This window comes from Brassica napus, chromosome A3, assembly GCF_020379485.1.
Source record: "Brassica napus cultivar Da-Ae chromosome A3, Da-Ae, whole genome shotgun sequence".
Lineage (NCBI taxonomy): Eukaryota > Viridiplantae > Streptophyta > Magnoliopsida > Brassicales > Brassicaceae > Brassica > Brassica napus.
The window spans coordinates 14,979,839-15,000,364 of record NC_063436.1 but is presented as its reverse complement, the minus strand read 5'-3'; the positions used below and the strand labels follow the sequence as shown (position 1 = coordinate 15,000,364).

The following is a 20,526-nucleotide window of genomic DNA, read 5'->3' as shown; positions in this document are numbered from 1 at the left end:
CCTGTTCTGATTCGAAACGGAACTGGAATTTGTCGATTCCCAGTTCTCGACCCACCACACGACCCTCCAAGTTCCACACCTGGGGGAGGAAATCAATGACAGCGCGAGGTCGTTGGAATCTAGGGTTTGTAATTCTTCCAATGATAGTAAGCTTATTTTCAGCTATCAGGCCTGACGGGTCACTGGCCGGTATACGGACCGGAGCTCTGCGAGGAGGTGGAGGCGGAGAAGAGCCTGCAGCAGTCCATTTCTCCTTATCAGATCGAGAGTAGCGACGAGCCATGGTAGTGGAACAGTAGACGAGATTTAGACAAAAAAGGACTAATAAAACCCAGAGCAGAGAGTTCCTTGAGACCGAAATCTCAGCTTTCTAGGTTAGTAAATGCGACCGAGAGAATAAAAATCTTGTGATAAATGCACCAGAGAGTTGTTGGAAGTAATAATACGAGGAGGTTATAACAACCCAAGATTCAAGAATCGTTAAGTATCATAACTCAGCATTGAGGAGTAGATCTGGTAGGTGAGGCGCTGTGGTCAGTGAGGAGAGGATAGGTTGGCACCGGCACAGGACGATCCTGGCTGACCCTCCGACGGCGTCGGGGGCTGAACCCGGCGGAGCTGTACGCAGAGGCTGCCTGAAAGTTTGGAAGCTTTCTTCGGACCGTTGGTTGCTGCCAAAAACGGTAACTTTTTGAAAAAGTTGAGTGTTTTACAGGGAATAACAGCCGGCAAAAGGAAAGAAAACGTTGGGTAAAAGGTGAGCCTCGAAGAAGTTCAGTGTGTAAAACTGGATAAATCAACTCAAAGATTAGTTCTTATGTGTGAAAATATGTTCTCATTCTGTAACTACTATAGTGTGTTAATAAATTCCTTTTTTTTTGGTCAAAACAATGTGTTAATAACTAATTAACCAAACTAGGGGCAATGCCCCGCGCAAGCGCGGGGTCGTGGACATTGTTGCTCTATCTCAATGTGATGTGTTGCCATGTCTTTGAAGTTTGTTTTTTGTGGTGGTCATTGATTTCCAAGATATGATAAAGGAGGCAGATAACATAGCAGTTGTTTGTGGTAAGCGATTGAAGACCTCTGTGTAATCATTAGCTCTACAGCCTTGTATTTACTGGGAACAATAAAAGATAATCGACATTAAAGGCTTCCTTAAATTCTTTGCACACTATTGCTTACCTTCAAAAAATGGAATAAGAATATACCAACATCTTGAGCTAGGGTTCAGACAGTAAACAGCAAAATAAAAAATAATGCACCTTAATACCAAAAGCAAGAAAGTACAGAGCAGTGAGGCTGGTCCTAAGATATCTGAAGGCGATGCAGAGACACGTTTAAGATATGTCTTCCCACACTGTCCATAATGCTGTCAAAGCCTTGGTCATGCACTGGTCTTGATTTATCTATCAAAGCCTCGTATCGTATGAGTGTATGTTGTAGTCTAATGTACTTGGAAACCTTAATGTGCATATTCAAGTAACAGAAGTACTTTTTTACTGTACTCAGGACTTAAAATTAGTCAAAGCTACAAAAATTCATTACTTAAACCTGTTACAAATTGATATATAACCTAAGTTGTGTTTCACTTCAGCATCTAATTATACTACAAAAAATGTTGCATCTCAACATTACAACACCAGACGCAAACTTCACAATGTGCTCCTCAAATCCTTGTTCCGCCAACGTCACCGAGATAGAATAGCAGATAATGGGTCTTTTTTTTCATACCAGAGCCTAATCGTTGGTCATGCAAGCATCGTACGGTTCCCCTCATTGGCGGGCTGTTGCAGGTAAAGAAACTTTAGTCCGGCTGATTGACTTGCAGACGCTCAGACCATTTATTTGCAGCTTGTTGCAAGGAAGAGAGCTTGTGGCACTCTTGTCTCTTGAGCTCTGTTTAGGTTCCATAGAGATTCTTTGAGCTTATAAGATGTGAGTCCAAAAGTAGGCACCAATAGCGTTATGGATGGTTCAGTCTCACTACAACCCACAGAACCTGCTTGAACAAACAGACAACACAGTGTAAGAGATCTTTCTAGGTTGTGACAATCAGACATACATATTACATTGATAAACATCAAAAGCTTATGCTACTACTTACCTTGAGGAGGTGTTACTGAGAGAGAGTGGAAAGTTAGAAACCAGTCATCAATGCTTTATATTGTTGGACAAACAGTTATTCGATACCTACATACCAACAAAATAAAAGATCACCGTTTCAAGTCCATCCATATGTATTCCAAAGATAACAACCTCAAGCAGATTGAGACAGAAGAGATCATAAAATACTCCAAGCATTTGAAAAAAGGATCAAATTTATGGTGTCAATAAAAATTTACCTTATGCAGAGATCCATGATGTCAATAGATAACAGTGTGTGCCAATCATTTTCCTGAATCAACCACACAGATCAACCAAACTACTTTATCGTCTCTGCTTTGGAAAATCTCTACTTTTCTTAATTAAAAAGAAACAAACGTCAAAAAGACACATCTGCGCCAGAAGTCAGAACAAAACGCGACAATGAACTTAAAAAACTTGGTAACAGCCAAATCCATGTGGCTCGTGAGGTAAGCACCTGCGGTTGGGCCAAATCCAGAAATTATGTTCAGAACACCAGGAGGAAGACCTTCCTATCATACATTTCAAGAAACATGTTACTTAAGGTTTTATTTTAGTAGCAAAAATGGTAAGTAGAGCGTCCAAGGAACACTGATTACCTCAAGTAAAAGCTTGCCGACATAAAAAGCAGTGTGAGGAGTTTGTTCAGCGGTTTTGAGGACAATGGTTTTACCACAAGTAAGAGCAGGACAACTTTCCAAGCAAACATCAGAAAAGGAAAGTTCCATGGAATGATCTGACCAGTAACGCATATCAATTCATGCAGTGTCTGGACATGATAGTTTCCATCGGCTGGAATTATTAGTCCATGAATCTTATCCGCTCATCCTACACATTAAAGAAAAATTTACCAACAAAAGCAAGAAATTTTGATAGTATTCTCAAGATTTTGATGTGGTATGCCAGCATCGTAACGAAACAAACCAGCGAGCATTGGAATATGTGCTGTTTTGGCTTGTTCATAAGTATTCCCATTGTCACTTGTCTCAAGAGCTGCGATCTCTTCGCTGTGTTTCTCAACCAAGTCTGCGAATCTCAGCATTATACTTGACTTCCTGAAAACCAAACAAAGATAAGTCCACATCACATTAAATTTCATAACTTTCAAGATTAAAAACTTTATAAAATATTTTACATAAGCAATCATCCTAGGCCAAGATCTTTCATCAATGGCCTTCCTTGCAGCTTTCACTGCCCTGTTGATATCGTCAGCATCGCCTTCAGCTACATTCAAAATGACTTCCCCTGTGTGTGGATCAAGCGTCGGGAACGTCTTACCTAAACCCTCGTTTCAAAAATCAAACATTAGTGCCCAAGGAACTTGAATTTCAAGAGTAAAAGTTTTCCTTTGTTATTCCACTGTTTCTGAACAGAGCATTTTTAAAAATGAAAACTTTATTCACCAGAAGCAGCGTCTACGAAGTTCCCATTGTTGAGGAGCTGTGTGTAAGAAACTTGAACCAACAGGCTTATGATTTCTTCAGCTGAAGAGGAGGTTCCAAATCTCCGTACGATCTTACTTTCACTGTAACAAACTCTCCCTGTACCCGAAGTGTTTGAATACATCTTAGCCACAGATTCATATATCAAAGAATGGGATGATCAAAACTCATACGCCACGGTTTCAAGGGGTGAAGACGAAGTGAAATGGGGATGAAGAAGAGACACACATCTTCGTCTCCGTAGATCTAGGTTAAGATAAAAGGAAGTCCATTTAAACCAAATTTGAAGCCCAGAACCGAAAATAAAAAATTGTTATTGGAGGATTATTTCTGATGACGTGGCATGCTTAAGAATTGAGGAAATGGTGCTTTTAGTATTGTGATATTAGCACAAATATAGATTATAATATATATTGATTATATGTAATGTATTTCGTTTAATAGTACAATTGATTTATTATTCAATTGAGCAATTAGCTAAATATTTATACTCTGAGCAAATTATTTGCTCCTCTCATTTGTTAAGCCAAATTCCATGGGGCATTTTGAAACCTCCTTTAAACGCATCGAAACAATTATCAAACCCTAATTCTTGTTTTAACATTCCCCTCCGTTTAATCCCAAATCCTTCAAAATGCATTTAATTATGGTTACGTATCTCAGTTCCTCTGGTTCCTGCTTGGCCTCTTTGTTGAGTCTCTTGATATCTTTCCTGGAAGGCTCTATAGACTTACCATTTTTGTAAGCTTCTTCGAGATCCTTCAGCATTATCTCAGATTTGCTTAATATACTCACATCGGTTTCCAACTTCTTAATGTTCTTTTCCTTTTTCTTCAAGTCCTCTTCGATCAAGCCCTTAGCTTTATTCAGGTTGTTTTCAAGTACTAGTTCGTTGGAATTTATCGAACGATGAGCCTCAGAGACATGTAGAAAGACAATAAGGGCGACAACGAGAAGTACAAAGGAGATTTTTGCCATGTTTAATGATTAATTTTCCCTCAACTTAATTTGAAATATATCAAATTATAAGTTGTAAAAAGGAAAATATCATATGAGAGGAGTGCGTCCGTGTGTGTTCATTTCCTAACACATTTATAGCTTTATATGTGTGTAAAAAATAGTAACCTTGATTTGATGGTCAACCGATGGTGTTAACTTCGTTAGCTAATTATCTTCGGCCACCCAAAAAATTCGCAAAAGTTTTGGATAGTAACCTTCAAATTTCTAAGTTCTAACCATTAATTATGGAAAGTCATTCTGTAAGATTCTTTCTTTCTATATTTAGATATTTTCGTGTAACGTGTATAGAGATGAGCCAATAGAATTCGTCACTACATTCACTCACATAAATAAATATCTTTAGAGAGATTTAATAAGAAAAAGATACAAAACAGGATTTTCAGCTGAGTCAAATGGATATGCTCTTATTATTAATCATCTTAACCATCTAGACTTAATGAATTAAAAGAAGATACGAGTGGCTGTGTTAATCACTAAAGTATTTCCTCGTTGCTTTCGTTTGATCATTCAACAAACAAATATAAATTGGGAACTAACGATTTAGCAAAAAAAAAAAAAAAACATTAGTTTTTTATTAAAAAGAAAAAAAAAGTTACAAGAAAAAAACATTAGTTTGTTATCACTCACGAAATAACGACAGTGCTGAAACAACAAGACCAGCTTTCTGCAACGTTATTTCTTCATTCTGCGGCGGTGGCGGCGGCTGCGGCATGTAACAATGCGGTCCATAACCATGCTGACTCGGCGAAGCCCACGAAGCTGGTACCTGTTGGTAAGCCGGACCGGAAATAATTGGTGTCCCACCGAACCGGTACGAGAAAGTCAAAGAACCTTTCATTTTCTCAGACGGAGTTCTCACCTGATACGTCACAAACTTCATTTCATGGCCATTACCGTTACCATTAGTTGACGGTAAGAGGTATCCCAATGGGACCTCGACCTCACCAATATCTTTATTGCCTAGGAGTCGACTGGAGAACAATCCCACGACGAGTGTTAGACGACCTTCTCCGGCTAATCTCTCATTGACGGAAAATTTGACGGCATGATTCCAGTTAGGGTTAGATCCACCGTAGCGATCTACGCCGGTTTTCGCTTTCTGAATCTTTTTGTCTCCCGAAAGGGTTATGACGGCGTAAACGTTCATCTTAGTGATGTGGTTATTGGAGATAATTACTATAGATTTCCTAATTGATTAGTGTTTTAGATAAGTGTTATCTTTAGGTCTTCCTTTATCTCTTTAACTTGGGTCTTACTCCTTTGTGAGTATATATACTCATCGTTTAACATCAATAAACATAAGATCTTTTTATCCCAAATTACTATTTGTCAGTGGTTGACATTCTCAAAGTCACTTGCTGAGTTGATATTAAGCTCCAAGGTGGGACCTTTCATGGCTGTCACGCGAACTAATACCTAAAGATACGTTTATAATCGTTGTCAGAAAGAAAAGAAAAAAAAAATACGCTTATTATAACATAGATAGAGGAAAGCTTTAATGATGTTTCCGAGCTTGCATGAGAGCTCAATTTATAGAGACGTTTGCACTGAGATTTTTGTAAGGGAGGAGGGGGATATCAAACGGTGTAAACATAAAACGCGTTTGGGAGATAAATGAAACGCGTAAATTTTACTGAAAATGAGGAAGGCAATTTAGAGCACCATTAAGTGGGAGATTATCTCATAAATCTCACATTTATTATATTAATATTGTTAAATAACATAATAAAATTTAAACAAATGGAAGAACCATCAATGAATATAAATTGATATTTTTGTACAATCGGTTGAGTCAGTGGCTTAGGGTGGAGTCTTAAGGATCAAATGGGCGTAGAATACTTCGGATTACGGGCGTATAACAGGAGTCTCTCAGCTTTACATGCTGAGATGGAAGGATTACTTTGGGCAGCCGCATGTATGAGAGACAGGAGGATCACTTCGGTACGATTCGAGACGGACTGCTTGGACTTAGTGGACATGATTACAAACCCGATGGACTGGCCAGCATTCGCGACAGAGTTCGAAGAGTTCCAGAGGTTACAGAATGATTTCGAGGATGTGAGACTATCTCATATTCTTCGGAGTCGGAATGGCCGGGCAGACGCGTTAGCAAAAGAAGCAAGATCCAGAGATTATATTTTCTCCCATATAGATCAGACCCGGACAGATGGAGATGCTCCTCGGAGAATCGACTCGTCTGTTCTCCACTTGATCTAGCCTAGATGGAAAGACGACAAAAAAAAAAAAAAAAAAAAAAAGAGGAAAGCTTTAATGATATTTCCAAGCTTGCATGAGAGCTCAATTTATAGAGACGTTTGCACTGAGATTTTTGTAAGGGAGGAGGGGGATATCAAACGGTGTAAACATAAAACGCGTTTGGGAGATAAATGAAACGCGTAAATTTTACTGAAAATGAGGAAGGCAATTTAGAGCACCATTAAGTGGGAGATTATCTCCTAAATCTCACATTTATTATATTAATATTGTTAAATAACATAATAAAATTTAAACAAATGGAAGAACCATCAATGAATATAAATTGATATTTTTGTACAATCGGTTGTCTTGTGAGGTCTATGCTAGTACATGTTTGAATTCTATCACGTTACCTGATTACTTGTTCATATTTTTATAATGATTCTTTTATTTTAAAATTTTATATTTTGTTTATGCAATTAATCTTTAGATTTAAGTTTCATTATTTTTTGAATTTAATAAAAGGGATTAAAACGTATTTCATTAGTATTTTCTTGATCAAGCAAAAATAAATGGACAATGCATTCTCATAATTTTTATTTGAATGATTTATTTATATTTTATGTATTTATGTAGATTATATTTTTTTTTTTACTAAATTGTAATTTTTATGATAGATTTGATGTTCAATATTTGGTTTAACTGAAAACATATGACCTTAGAAAAGTATTCTATGGACTATTTTAGATAATGTGTTAATATATTTGGGATAAACAATTAAAAACTTAAAATAAGAGAAAATTTATATATAAAATTTTAGAAACTATGTTTTTTTTGGGTCAAATTTTGGTGGATTATTTTCTTAGTTTGTTTAAGAATCACGATATATAGTTTGTTTTACTTTATTAGTATAGATATATTTTTCGCAAAGCACTAAACTTTGTTTAAACTTATTTTGTATCAACAATACAAACCAAACTTTTACTAAATAATAATTTAGTGCTATACAAAATTAAAACATTTCTTTAAAGGGTTTAACAAAATTAAAACATATAAAACATAGTTTTGAAGATATATGTAACTTTTTGTCAACACTAGCTATGTATTAGCATCAGTGACAATGGGTTTGATTTCGCGTATCACATATGATTATAGTATTCTATAGAAATTTAATCATATATATATTAAAGATCACTTTACTATGTTGATATATATATATTAGGGCTACACTGTCAATTTGTCATATATATACCTAGTTAAGAAAATGTATGGAACCCCTTCTTTTTTGTAAACTAGGTGTTGGTCCGCCCTACGGGCGGGTGAATTTACACTAAAATTATTTTATGTTAAAATATATTTTAATTTTATAAAACATAAATTTATTTTATACTCAAAATAATTAATATAATATGTTTTATTGTAAGATCAAATTGTAATACTAACTTTTGGTGGTTTGAGTTGAAAAAAACACCAACACTGATATTTATTAGGAACTCAAAATTTTCTAATTAAATCTGTATGAACATATAGTTACAAATATAATTATAAAGAATTTGAAAGGGAAATTAAATCTTTCATATAGTTACAAATATAATCATAACAACTCACCTGCTAGTACGTGTGATTGTTTCTTCCTTCTTCTTTTTTTCTTGCAAGTGTTTCCTGGTTTGTCGAGCTAGATTAAACAGAGATACTACAGCAGGCCAGTTGAAAGAACATAGTAGCTACTGACCCTGCCTTTTGGATAATCGATTTAGATGCTCAGACAGTGTTTTTAAGGGAGCCGGTCAAGGATTTATGAAATTCTATTACCACTGAATATATTTCAGTCCTATGATCGTTAATATTAGCTACATTTCCTTAGATAATTTGTCATGTAAGGTTCCTTATGTTTGTGTTAAAAAAAAAAAAGGTTCCTTATGTTTTTTTATCCAACATGTTTTTAATTTAAAACCTCCTTGTTATCGGGTGGATCATCAGTAAACCTCATTACTGACTCTTTCTTACAATTAACCTTAGTGGGCTGATGATTGTTTTGTAAATGAAAAGTAGTGTCAACCTCGTAAGAAAAGGGGAGAGGTTTTCAAAAAGAAAGATTTTAGCTCTTATCATATTCAAAAATTGATGCTGAGAAACATGAGAAGTGGAATTTTATTAAAAAGGAGTGGGGCCCAATAAGTCACGTAGTATGAAAGCTAAGAAAATGAGAAGATAAAAAACAGAGATGTCATGATTCAAGATATCACCGAAATCCTAAACAAATTTATTGTAGCACAAAAGTAAACTAAAATCCTATGGATGTGAGCTTCTGTGAGCATTTGGGTTTCCCAACTCCCTGAGCTAGAAAGCTAAGCATTGCGTGGCTTCTTGCCGTTGCCCCCTTCCTCCGAAAGATCAGCAGAGTCGATAGTTGTGAATGGCACCACTCACAGATTCATCAGGCATGACAGTTTTTTGAGGATGTTGCTCCTTCTATATCTCCACAAGAACCTATCCCAGCTGAGGTACCATACCAGGGGCAACTTTGGACACATATGGACGTCTTAGATGAAACAGCCCTAGCTCCATGATCTCCCGGATTGTTCTTATCACCCCCTCGGCATGAACCATACAACACCAGAACAATCTATATAACCATAAGGAGAGAACATATTTAGCTTGGTTAGACTTGCATTTTCTGCAAAGTTTGGTAGTAGTGAACGCTGGTTGCGGTAACAAATCCGTGATATGGTTAAGGACTGATGCTTGGAGGCGAGTTAAACGGTGAAAGCTTCTCCTGAAAACTGAAAGTGATGCCAACCAAGTCTTTGACTAACTGTGGGATGGTTATTAGCTCTGGCTTCCCAACACCTGGATCATGCAGGAAGATGACTTCACGTATTCAATGGAGTTTGTCTACTAAAAGAATTTTGCCATGATTTCATTGTGGTTGTCGTTGGTGTTACAACTTACAATTAGTTGGCCAATGTCTACCGCACGTGCATTGGTTAGCTTTGTCATCTCTCTATCAAATGCCACAAAGACAGTTGTTTCAGCTCCATCAGAGACTGAGAACTGGATAAGGTACCTGCAAAAGGAACGACATGGTCAATGCGTAACGTGGTTAGTAAATACTGCTTCACATAGACAACCAAAATATCTTATAAATGTGTTGTCGGATCGATCACCTAAGGACCCCAACTGCTTCCTGATGGCAAGTTTTTTTTTTTTTATTTTGAAACACGACAAGTTTAACATGTGAACGATGTGAATCCACGTTGAAGCATTCTTGTCTTCTTGAGCACTTCGAGCAAGAAGTGAAGCACCAACCATTTGTAGTATCAATAAGCAGGAAGTGAAGCATCAACCAGTGCAAAGGAAATCCACAGTCTGTTACCATAATATATTTAAAAGGATTCAAGTTTACAGAGATGATGTACTGATGGAGGAGGAGATAAGTTTCAGATTTAACCTGTGGGACAGAGTGGAGGAGATATGCATTAATCATAATCCTTTGAATTGTCTGCGGTTTCATCGTTGATTCGTTGTATGTGGTTTTGATGCCCAAAACTTCACCAACAATTGTACCAAACGGCATTGCGTTTGTTTGTCTAAGAAATGTATCCAATCCAACCAATATTTTTGTTACGGACCTGGTAAAAGAGGGTTGGTATTAGCAAGTAGCATCAGTTGCTCATAGTTACGAAACATGAAGACCTCTGATGGGATATGGTTAATGGTTTCAGTAACCTGGACGAAGATGGTTTGAGGCGTGAAGCGGATAGAGACAGGTGATATGGTCAGTTTTAAGTAATGATTACTTCTGGTGACTTCTCAGAGATGGTGTTTGAAAGTGGTGGAGATTGACTGCGCCAGAAAAAGGAAAAAGTTAATAAAGCTTAAGGAAACAAACATTTCACAATTAACTCAAGAAATCACAGATGCAATAAAGAAGTAATTCCTTCTCCACCTTTCTTGTTTCCTATAAACCGAGGACACAGGTCATGAAGTAATCCTTACATCTCCCAGACCTCAACTCAGACATACCTATTTGGGGGATTGGCTAGGTTAGTCTACGCTCTAAAGTATAGTATGCTATGAAAGAGAAATAGCGAGACATAAAGCTGTCCGGAGACTTCTTCTGCAGGCTTATATATATAGTGTTTGAAATGGTGAAGAAGAAGGGAAGCTAGAAAGATGGGAAGTTGATTCAGAGCTTAGCTTCAATGTAATCATTAACAGCTAACAATAAATCTGGGGATAGTGGAGGCAAAACGTTAAGTCTTCCGTTACATACAGGCGATGGTCGAAGGTAACAGGAGACGACAAATGAGCAGTTGACTGTTGCCCTAACTTTAATGAATCAGAAAAAATAACTTATGTCACGGGCTTTAAAACCACAATCTGGGCCTGCACGTTTTATAAATGTCCAATAGAGGGCTTCCGATAAATAATGACTGGTGGGCTCAATTTATAAAAATATAGACGAAACCCAAGTTGAGTCCATAGCACTTCACGCAACAAAACGCAACGCGCGTGAGCGTAAGAAATCTATAATAAAAAGAAACGCGTGACAAACACACATACCACAGCGAATTGACACGTGTCAAGAAAAGCACCCCTCTCCTTGAGGACGTGGCTGCTTGAGGTGGGAGAAAACTCCAAATTATTATTATAGATTGATATGGTTCCATACTAGTCGTAAACCCATCTCAAACTCTTAATCGAGTTGTATTATAATAGAAAACTATCATCAATAATAAAAAAAATCGCTAGTCAAGTGTGAATAGAATTGTCGGCGGTAAAATCGTCTGTAATATTTTTCATAATTGTAATAGTATAATTATTCAGCGTTAAAAAAAGTAGTAATATTTCATTAAATTATATCAATTACAATATGATGTAAATAATATAATATGGGGAAATTATTTTCTCCATTCACTTGTAAAGCTAGAATCCATGACCAGGTTCAAACATCCTTTATAAAGTCATCAATATGAATCAAACCCTAATTGTTATTTTTCGTCAGTTTCTCCCTCCGTTTAATCCAAAATCATGCAAGATCGATTGGATTATGGATTCAGATTTCCTCTTTCTCGCAGGTGCTCTCTTGATTTTAGTAACTCTGCGGAATCTTCTAAGTTTCTGTGCATAAGCCATTGAATCTAATTTCTTCTTCTGATCTTTTTTTGAAAGCACTTTTTTTTTATTGTGATCTTTTTCAAGGTTATTATTCAGCACCTGTTCAGATTTGCTCAACGGTTTCACCTCAGATGTCAAACCTTGAATGCTCTTTTTCTTGGCTGTTAAGTCTTTTTCAGGCGCTGGATCTCCCTTACGGTGGTGAGCTTCATTAGCGTGGAGAGAGACCAGAATGGCCATGACGAAAAGCAACAAGGCGATCTTTGCCATGACTAGAGCTCAACTTTCCCTTAACAACCAATTTGAAATTAGATTTCAAATAGTTGAATTTGAAATTAGATTCCAAATAGTTTGTTAAAGGAAAAGAGGCGAGAAGAGATGTTAGTTCTTGTCTTTCATGTTTTAGGGTATTTTATACCATAATCTGTGACTAATAATAGTATGCACATAGAACCTTAAATTGATGGTCAGCCTATTGTATTGACTCTGATGCTCATATTTAGTTGGTTATCAATATATTTCGCAAAAAAAAAAAAAATTTGCTGAAGTCATCTAATTTAAAAAATTGTATTTATAGCATATACTAGTTAAAGCCTGCAATTCTACATGCCTTATGAGTATTCACGTCTGACTGCATCATCCTGAATAGACCTATGAAATCCATTCCTGACGGTACTCCTTGCACCATGCTGAAGATCAAGTCTATCATATCGTCTATGTAATATTTTTTATAATTTCTAATAGCATAATTAATCAGACAAAAAAAAGCATATATACTAGTTAATGGAACATCAAAACTAATTTTACCTTCTACTTAATTTTACGTAAACGCCTATATATATATAAGCACACACGTCGCATCAAATTGATATAATTAAGTTTTTGATTTTTATTATGTTTCTGGTCATATAAGCTTCCAGAAAGTTACAAAGTTTAGGGAACAATAGAAAACTTAAAGAGCAAAGTATGCTTATATTTTCCACCCGGTTTAACTATCTGCGAAGGAAGATACTGATTACTGATTGCACTGGATAAACTTTGTGTTTCTAAACATAAACCGGAGTAAGCTTTATAAACCGATCCGTTTATTCCTTTCATTGTCTTCAAGCTTCCTCCAGTATAGAACTTCAGACCTGACTGGTCTGTAGATAACTCCATTTTCCTCTTCGATTTTTTGTCCACAAGCACCACGACTTTTCTCATCTGGTTAGCAACACCGTCTAGACAATAATTTATACCGTGCCTGCATTACAACAAAATAACATTTTATATAGTATTAGAAAATAGTATATATAAATATATATTTTATTTGCAACTTTTTACCCTAGCTTAATCTCATTGATGTTATCTTTAATAGGTCGGAGTTTGAGAAAATCGTATGATGTTCCTTTAACGGAGAGGATTTTTCCGGTGGGGATGAGATTATCGTCGACGTGAGCATAACCGGAACCGAGAATTTGAATTTCTTCAGACAATATATCACCATTGCTATGACCACCAAGATTCCAATAAGAATGATGAACTAAATTCACAGGAGTTGCTTTCTCTCTAGCCTTTGCTTCCATCACCAATTTTAGTTGGTTTTCTCCGACCAACGTATACGTCGCGGTGACGTCTAGTCTCCCCGGAAATCCTATCGATGTATTTAATTATAACCTTATATCTTAGAATTTATGCATTTAAAAAGTGACTAATTAAGACTAAATAAAATGAAAAATGGACCTTGATCGCCATCAGGACTTGTGTAGGTGAAAACAATATAAGCTTTCTTGCCATTATATCTGTGTTTTGCAACTCTCCAAATCGCATGACCAAACCCTTTCTTCCCACCTAATCGATTTAAGAAAACAATAAGTCCACTTAAATAGAACGTAGCTACATATACTATTTTTTCCATATACTAAAACGTTAACCAACAAGTTAATCAGTTAATTAGGTATTTACCTTGAATTGTGTTTTCAGCATCGTTGGCAACGGTCTTTTCTCTTGTATTGGCTACACGTCCCACAGTCGCTCCAAAAAATACAGTATCATTCTGATTACAAGTTAATTATTATGTTTTATGATGTTAACCAAAGTGAATCTTTGTATAAAGAAGCAAACAAAAAAAAAAACTTGGTCTAGTTAATTAGGTAGTTGACAAAAAAAAAAACAAAGTGAATCTTTATATAAGGAAGCAAATTATCTGAAATATTATGCCCAATCAAATATCTCCCAATCAAATATCATCTCGAGATGTTTCAGTGTTTGGTTATTTTTATTTGTTCAAATAAATTCAAACGCACGGTCGAATAATTTTTTATTTAGTTATCCTATCAATTATTGTCTCAAGAAATTTTAATACATATCTTTAAATAATCCTTTTCTAAAGAAAATTAAATTAGATCAGAAGCAAGTACTTCGGTTTCAGATATCAAAAACATTCTTCAGCAAAGAAAGATATAGTTAGTGTTAGTCTGTTAGATCTAAAAGGTAGTTGTATCCGAAGCAAAACTATAAAACACTACTAAATAGTTGAATGAAATTGAATTTTTAACAAATACATTATTAAAAACCTTGACAGATCTCATTAGTTTAAAAAAGATGGTGAACAAGTGTCTCTTCCAAAATCAACCTACGTCGGCCACTGACGATACCAAAATAAAGATGGTGATGCTATTATAGTTCGAATACAGGTCAAAGGGTATCATATGCTCACCCATTTTCCCTTTTACTTACCATGTACTCATTGACGCTATCATACCCAAGAACGACGTCCTCTGTCTTTCCTGGAAATGAATGTCACAAAATAAGTATTTATGAATAATAAAATACTATACCCATAAAAAAAATATGCATGTAGTAGTGGTTGATCCACTAACCATTTTTATCGGGGAAAAGGAGAGAGATGATAGAAGCACCGCGATTTGTAAATCTGACAGTGAGACTCCCCTTCTTTAGCTCGTATACCCCCAATGTCTCCTTTTCATTATCTTCGCTATCATCACCACCTTCATTATCATTGTCATGATCATCCTTATCGTTATCATCATCACCTTCATGATCATTATCTTGATCATTGTCATTGTCATGATCATGATCGTTATCATCATCATCGTCGTGATCGTCGTCATCATCATTGTCATGATCGTGGCTATTATCATGTTCATCGTCATTATCATTGTCATGATCTTGATCGTGGTCATCATCATGCTCACCGTTATCATTTACCGTAGTGATCGACTGATCAGTTTCTTGTCCTTGGACTTTCTTCAAATCAGTCGATTTCACTTCATTGTTTTCGGCAAATGATACACTAACCATGATTATAACCAACAAAAACAAACACGATAAAACTGAAACCCTAACCATTTTTAGTTTCTTTTTATGTGTGTGTGTGTGTGAGCGACTTTAATCTTCTGGTGGGTATTTTATAGGCGCTTTTTTACTAAATTTACGGAATTATTTAGCTACACCATTTTAATAGAAAATGATATTTAAATAAGCGTGTTATCTTTTCATATTTAATAACGAGAAAAAATCTAAACTATCTATCTAGTGACATTATTTGGTTTGGTTGGTTAGATATATCGTGATCTAGTTATTTGATAAAATAAACCAATTTACTTAGTTTATTCAGTTTCATGAAAACATTGAAACTCGAGAGAAAAAACCTAAGTCGCATTTGAGTATTGCAGAACCGTTTCGGGACGGGGTATAGATATATCGATGATTGAAGAAAAAGTAATGCGATAACAGCGATATGTTGGTGCATTTTGTCTTTAATTTGTAATGATGTATGCATCATCACAACACTCATATATGTAATTAATGTGAGCTTAGCAATAAGGTTTTTAGTTTGTCCTTATTAGCAAATAAATAAAATATAAGATCTTCGACGATTTAGGCACTATCCTTGATCAAGATTTCATGGTATTTAAGAATCTACTAGATTTTGACCCGCGCTTTCAAAGCGCGGTATCGTTTCTTTTTAAAATTTCATTTAAATTAATAAATATTTGTCTAATCCATATTTTAATAGATTTTTTTATTTGTTTATAGTCAATTTTTATAATATTGTCTTCTTTATTTTTTTAATCATTATTAAAATTAAAATGTTTGTCCTATATTATCCTACGTAGATCATGTTGGTTTGTTCGAAGGTGTGGGTTTGAATAGGAAACCGGTGTTACCTATTTATAATATTGATCAGATTCAAAGCAAGATGTTAGGTTTTAGGAGAAATTTGGGGAGAAAGTTGGGGGATCTTCTCTTTAAAATCGAATCTTTCTATATTTTAAGATTAGTTTTTGTAAAATTCAGTTACCATGTCAAACAATTAAAATATTTTTTTGTGTGTTCCTCAAGTTGGGGAATGTTCTTTTTATTTGATTTGATTCCGTAAATCTCTGAGTACGAAATGAGATTTAAAACGACTTAATGGGCTTAAAAACGAAAATGTAAGTAGCAAATTGGTTAAGCTTTTCATTTTCGAAAAATATTTAAAACAATTGAAAAAAGAAATTGAATGTTTTGTAATTAATAGGAAAATTCAGGGGCATATTCATAAGAAGTATTCTGCTTTAATAGTATAGATATTATTAAAACTCAAGTACAAAATTGGAGTGATTGGAGATTTGAATAGGACTTTTAAAAATTTGGAGTCTTTGGAAACATGGATTGCAGTCTTTTAAAAAAAATATTTTTGTTTGAAAACAAGGATAGTAATATTAAGAAAAAAAGTAATGGACTTATGTTTTTTTAAAAAATTGAAAGTTATCTAGGCCACTTTTAAAATATACCAAAATGGGTCAATCTAATTCCCTAATTTTTTTTTTCTAAACTAACCATAAAACAAAATTTAAACTTTATATACATATTTCAAATCAAAATAATAATTCAAATTTGATTTATATCAAAAATTGATTCAAAAATATACATATATTCAAAAATGGATTTTTACTAAACTATTTTTCAATAACCATTATAAAAAAATATTATCAATATATATAAGAAAAATATAATACAAAGCCCAATTTGAAATACCAACTCAAATTATGGTTTTCATATTTCATATTAAGTTTTAAAAATATAATATATGTAATTATTTATATGATGGTATGTATAAAATACTATTAATTATATGATTACTTATATGATGGTACATATAAAATACGATTAATTATATGATGATAAAATACGATATATAATAATGACTAGGGATGGGCTTTTGGATACCCATACGGGTTTAGTTCTGATCGGTTTGTATTTTGGGTTTTCGGGGTCAAAGATTTCAGCCTTATTAGAATGTTTCTAAATTTTGGTTTGAGTTCGATTTGGATCTTTGCGGGTTTGGTTTGGGTTTGGATAACTAATTTAAATTATTTTTAAAGTCTTAAATCATTATATATTTTAAATTTCTCAAAATGTATAAATAAAATAATATATTACGTATAAATTTGAATAACATATGTCATAATACTTAAGCTTAACATATCAATTGGCTTGATTTAAAATTTTGGATACGAAATCAATAATTATTTTAAGTATTTTTGGTGATTTGAGTATACTTTAACTATTTCAGATATTTACTTTTGACTATCTATATATATTTTCAAGTATTTAAATCAATTTAAAAGTATCATTTTTGATGTTTTATATACGTTAAATCTAAAAATAATTAATATATATAAGTATATAAATTTATTTTTAGATAAATTCGGATACCCAAATACTTCGGTTCGGATCAGATTCGGTTCTCTAAATAACAAAATTTTGAATAATTAAAATATTTAATCAATTTATGTTTGGGTTTGGTACTATATCTTTGGATCGGTATCGGTTATGTTCCTCGGATTCATTTTTCCAAATCCTAATAATTACATAAAAAAACAAATATCAACATATTTTTCAAAATATACACCCGCGCGCCTGCGCGGGTCAAAATCTAGTTAGAAATTAAGCTGCATGTCACTGAACACTGATATACTTTTTGGGAAAATTATTATTTGGTGTCAAAAACATAGTTCTATTTATTATTTTCTTTAACGTATGATTAATTATGATATTACAATGCTGATAAATATTACTTAGACGATTCTATTGCCGATAATTCTACCACCATATGAATATGCACGTATGACTGCGTCACTCCGAATCACCATATGAAATCCATGTTCGATGATATGCTATCCACCATGCTTTTCTGTTAAATAATGGTTTTAATTATCTGTTTTCTCATTGGTTTCATGTTTGTTCTCAAAATAAAATAGTGAAAATATGACGAGCACTACCAAATGAACATACACAACAACAAATGGAATACAAAAACAAAATAGAATTACAACGTATCCTTACAGAAAGAACCTCATAAGTTAGAATTATTTTCATTTTACCCATTAATATTTTTGGTTCATGGCCTAGATACAAGAGAGAAAAGTAGTAGTGATTTAATATTATTAGCATGGTTTTCCGACCCGGCAATCCAATGCTCCGGCGTATTTGGTAAGCTTTGAAACGGCCGAACCGTGTTTGGGCTTTATCATCTGTTGTCTAGAGTGTGAACACATGAATTTTGGATTTCCAGATTGTCTGAAATATGCGTTGTTCATGAAAATGTCTTTGTCGGATCTCCAATTCCAGTTTTTCCACTCCGATTCTGGAGCATAATCCCTCTTTGTTACCTATACACACATCTTTCTCTTAGTTCCAAAAAACTATATTTTAAACACATCAAGCCTTTGGGTTTATATGTTTTGTACGTACCTCTCTGTAATGTTGTATGTGAGGAGGAGCGATGAAACGGTTTCCGTGGCTGAGAATGGTAGGACTTTGGCTACCGCCGATAGCATAAAGCTCCCAGTGAGTATAGTCATTGTTGACAACATGGACGAAACCCCACCGAATCCTCGGCATCCTCTGCACAAGTCCTTTACCAAAGTGGTTGAAAGCCACAGTGACTTGCATCTTCTTGTCCGCGTGGTTGTCATTTTGTGCACCAAGCAACATCACCTAAACACACAAACAAAATGTTCATTAATTACTTTTAAAAGTCCACATATAGCGATCAAATCAATTAGGCAACTGAAATCTACTAGACATGTACGGATTTGATGAATACTCACATCGTTGTGGTGGGTGAAATGAGAGTTAGAGATAGTGATACCGGTGGAGCCCATTATAGCGTCGATGAGACCATCTTGGCATTTAGACATAGAAATGTGGTCAAGCCAAATGTTTGTTGCTCCAAAGATAGAGATACCATCTCCATCGGCCTGTCCTCTAAACCCAAAGTGGTCATTAGAGTTTCTTATCATGCCACCACTGCCCGGGACGATGTGATGGACGTGAAGCCCATGGATGATAATGTTTCGCACGTACTGCATCGTGATCCCAGCACCATATGCGATGTGCACGTTAGTGCCACGAGCATCGATCGTCTTGTGACTATTAATCATTAGCTCTTGGCTCAACCTAATACTCATATCGTGCTTGAAAATGATCCAGAGAGGTTCGTTCTGAATCACAGCGTGACGAAGTGTTCCGGGTCTAGGGTTCACCGTATCATCGTCTCTGTTGCTTGTGACCACGTAGATTCGACCGCGTTTGCCTCCTGTGGTCCTGTAACCGAAGCCACGAACACATTTGACGAGCTTCTTGCGACGCCTGGCCCAATCGGGCTGGCAACGCCAACATTTATCAATAGGGTTACTTGCAGTGCAAGGTCCCTTTAGCTTGCTCCATTTCCCTCTACCTTTACCTTTACCTCTACCTCTTAGGCTCCGTCTTGTGCTGTTCGTCAGACTAGAACTCATCTCAATGTCGTCCTCTTCCTCGGATGCGTGTTCCTCCGTCTCCTCAACATCAGTAGAGTTGCTGAAGATCATACACATATGCACAAAAACCAAACCCATCATAAATCCAAAATCACTGTTAAAAGAATACTATAACAAAACATGATCGTAAATTCATCTCACGTCTTTCTTATATAATATTGTAGCAAGTCCAAGTCCGGGGTGTGTAGAGATAGTTTCCCTTTCAAAGTATTTTTTTTCATAATTTTAACCCCCTTACTAAAACTTCTAGAGATAGTTTATTTGTACCTTAGTAAAGTCGAATAAAATCAAATAACTAAACTAATCCAAATCAAATTTGTATTCCCGTCACAAGTAAAAGTTATAAATTACAATAGGACTGAAAACAAATACAGATAAAAAAAGGTTAAGGGGCTTACTCGTAGTGACGCTCGTGGAAGTGGTCGACAATCTGATAAGGATCGGGATGATAAGCCATAAGGGTACGTTTACGAGCTTCATTGGCCATTTTTACCCAATAATCATCGGTCTCCGCAACATTGGCTCGTAAGGTCGGAATCAAACTGGCAATACAAATCACACACACTAATTTGAAAAGCCTAGCCGTCTCCATTTTTTTTTATTTGATTACCCCTTTTTGCTACAGAAAACAATCTGTATGAATTATTTATTTTCTTAAAGGGGTAATCTTTTTATATTTTTTAAATATATATATGTGGAGAACTGCTAAGCTTTAAACATGACTTAAGGTCGTTTGTTTTTCTGTTTGGTAGATGAATCGTATTGCGAAGTTGAACAAACGTGAAGGTTGGTCTTTAAATAACAAA

At 35.1% G+C, this 20,526-nt stretch overlaps 4 protein-coding genes across 6 annotated transcripts; all 4 read right to left on the bottom strand.

The window, feature by feature from the left end:
* Positions 1–1,521: 1,521 nt before the first annotated feature.
* On the bottom strand, positions 1,522–4,653 carry LOC106452883. The gene is made up of 8 exons (XM_048776188.1): positions 3,531–4,653; positions 3,263–3,405; positions 3,052–3,182; positions 2,727–2,955; positions 2,585–2,639; positions 2,346–2,398; positions 2,108–2,193; positions 1,522–2,002 (listed from the first exon to the last, which is right to left on the bottom strand). Exon 1 carries the CDS (start codon positions 4,545–4,547, stop codon positions 4,167–4,169), a length of 381 nt encoding a protein of 126 aa, XP_048632145.1. The 5' UTR covers positions 4,548–4,653; the 3' UTR covers positions 1,522–2,002; positions 2,108–2,193; positions 2,346–2,398; positions 2,585–2,639; positions 2,727–2,955; positions 3,052–3,182; positions 3,263–3,405; positions 3,531–4,166.
* A 555-nt stretch (positions 4,654–5,208) lies between these two features.
* Positions 5,209–5,736, bottom strand: LOC106442077 (protein SRC2-like). Its single transcript, XM_013883808.2, has one exon. The coding sequence runs from the start codon at positions 5,734–5,736 to the stop codon at positions 5,209–5,211; it is 528 nt and encodes a 175-aa protein (XP_013739262.2).
* Positions 5,737–8,920: 3,184 nt separating this feature from the next.
* Positions 8,921–15,297, bottom strand: LOC106443851 (galactose mutarotase-like). 3 transcript variants are annotated; one of them, XM_048776185.1, is made up of 11 exons: positions 14,768–15,297; positions 14,625–14,674; positions 13,851–13,941; positions 13,629–13,736; positions 13,230–13,539; positions 10,735–13,149; positions 10,515–10,631; positions 10,237–10,417; positions 9,953–10,154; positions 9,738–9,852; positions 8,921–9,635 (listed from the first exon to the last, which is right to left on the bottom strand). In XM_048776185.1, exons 1-6 carry the CDS (start codon positions 15,255–15,257, stop codon positions 12,840–12,842), a joined length of 1,359 nt encoding a protein of 452 aa, XP_048632142.1. In that variant the 5' UTR covers positions 15,258–15,297; the 3' UTR covers positions 8,921–9,635; positions 9,738–9,852; positions 9,953–10,154; positions 10,237–10,417; positions 10,515–10,631; positions 10,735–12,839. The 3 variants fall into 3 exon arrangements, with proteins under 3 accessions (XP_048632142.1, XP_048632141.1, XP_048632143.1); XM_048776184.1 differs by having other exon boundaries at positions 10,237–10,631; XM_048776186.1 differs by having other exon boundaries at positions 10,237–10,631; positions 10,812–13,149.
* A 2,910-nt stretch (positions 15,298–18,207) lies between these two features.
* Positions 18,208–20,498, bottom strand: LOC106438903 (probable pectate lyase 7). Its single transcript, XM_013880194.3, has 4 exons — positions 20,119–20,498; positions 19,010–19,760; positions 18,651–18,896; positions 18,208–18,568 (listed from the first exon to the last, which is right to left on the bottom strand). The coding sequence occupies exons 1-4, from the start codon at positions 20,310–20,312 to the stop codon at positions 18,344–18,346; spliced, it is 1,416 nt and encodes a 471-aa protein (XP_013735648.1). The 5' UTR covers positions 20,313–20,498; the 3' UTR covers positions 18,208–18,343.
* Positions 20,499–20,526: the final 28 nt, after the last annotated feature.

What these genes read in the sequence shown, in the direction of transcription:
- LOC106442077 (XM_013883808.2), bottom strand. Translation starts at nt 5,736, where the DNA reads ATGAACGTTTACGCCGTCATAACCCTTTCGGGAGACAAAAAGATTCAG.
- LOC106443851 (XM_048776184.1), bottom strand. Translation starts at nt 15,257, where the DNA reads ATGGTTAGGGTTTCAGTTTTATCGTGTTTGTTTTTGTTGGTTATAATC. An exon ending in ATAGCGTCAATGAGTACATG is followed by an intron (nt 13,942 to 14,624) that starts GTAAGTAAAAGG and finishes ACTTGTAATCAG; the next exon opens with AATGATACTGTATTTTTTGG. An exon ending in ATCAATGAGATTAAGCTAGG is followed by an intron (nt 13,150 to 13,229) that starts GTAAAAAGTTGC and finishes GTTGTAATGCAG; the next exon opens with GCACGGTATAAATTATTGTC.
- LOC106438903 (XM_013880194.3), bottom strand. Translation starts at nt 20,312, where the DNA reads ATGGAGACGGCTAGGCTTTTCAAATTAGTGTGTGTGATTTGTATTGCC. An exon ending in TTCCACGAGCGTCACTACGA is followed by an intron (nt 19,761 to 20,118) that starts GTAAGCCCCTTA and finishes TATGATCTTCAG; the next exon opens with CAACTCTACTGATGTTGAGG. An exon ending in ATTTCACCCACCACAACGAT is followed by an intron (nt 18,897 to 19,009) that starts GTGAGTATTCAT and finishes TTGTGTGTTTAG; the next exon opens with GTGATGTTGCTTGGTGCACA.
- LOC106452883 (XM_048776188.1), bottom strand. Translation starts at nt 4,547, where the DNA reads ATGGCAAAAATCTCCTTTGTACTTCTCGTTGTCGCCCTTATTGTCTTT.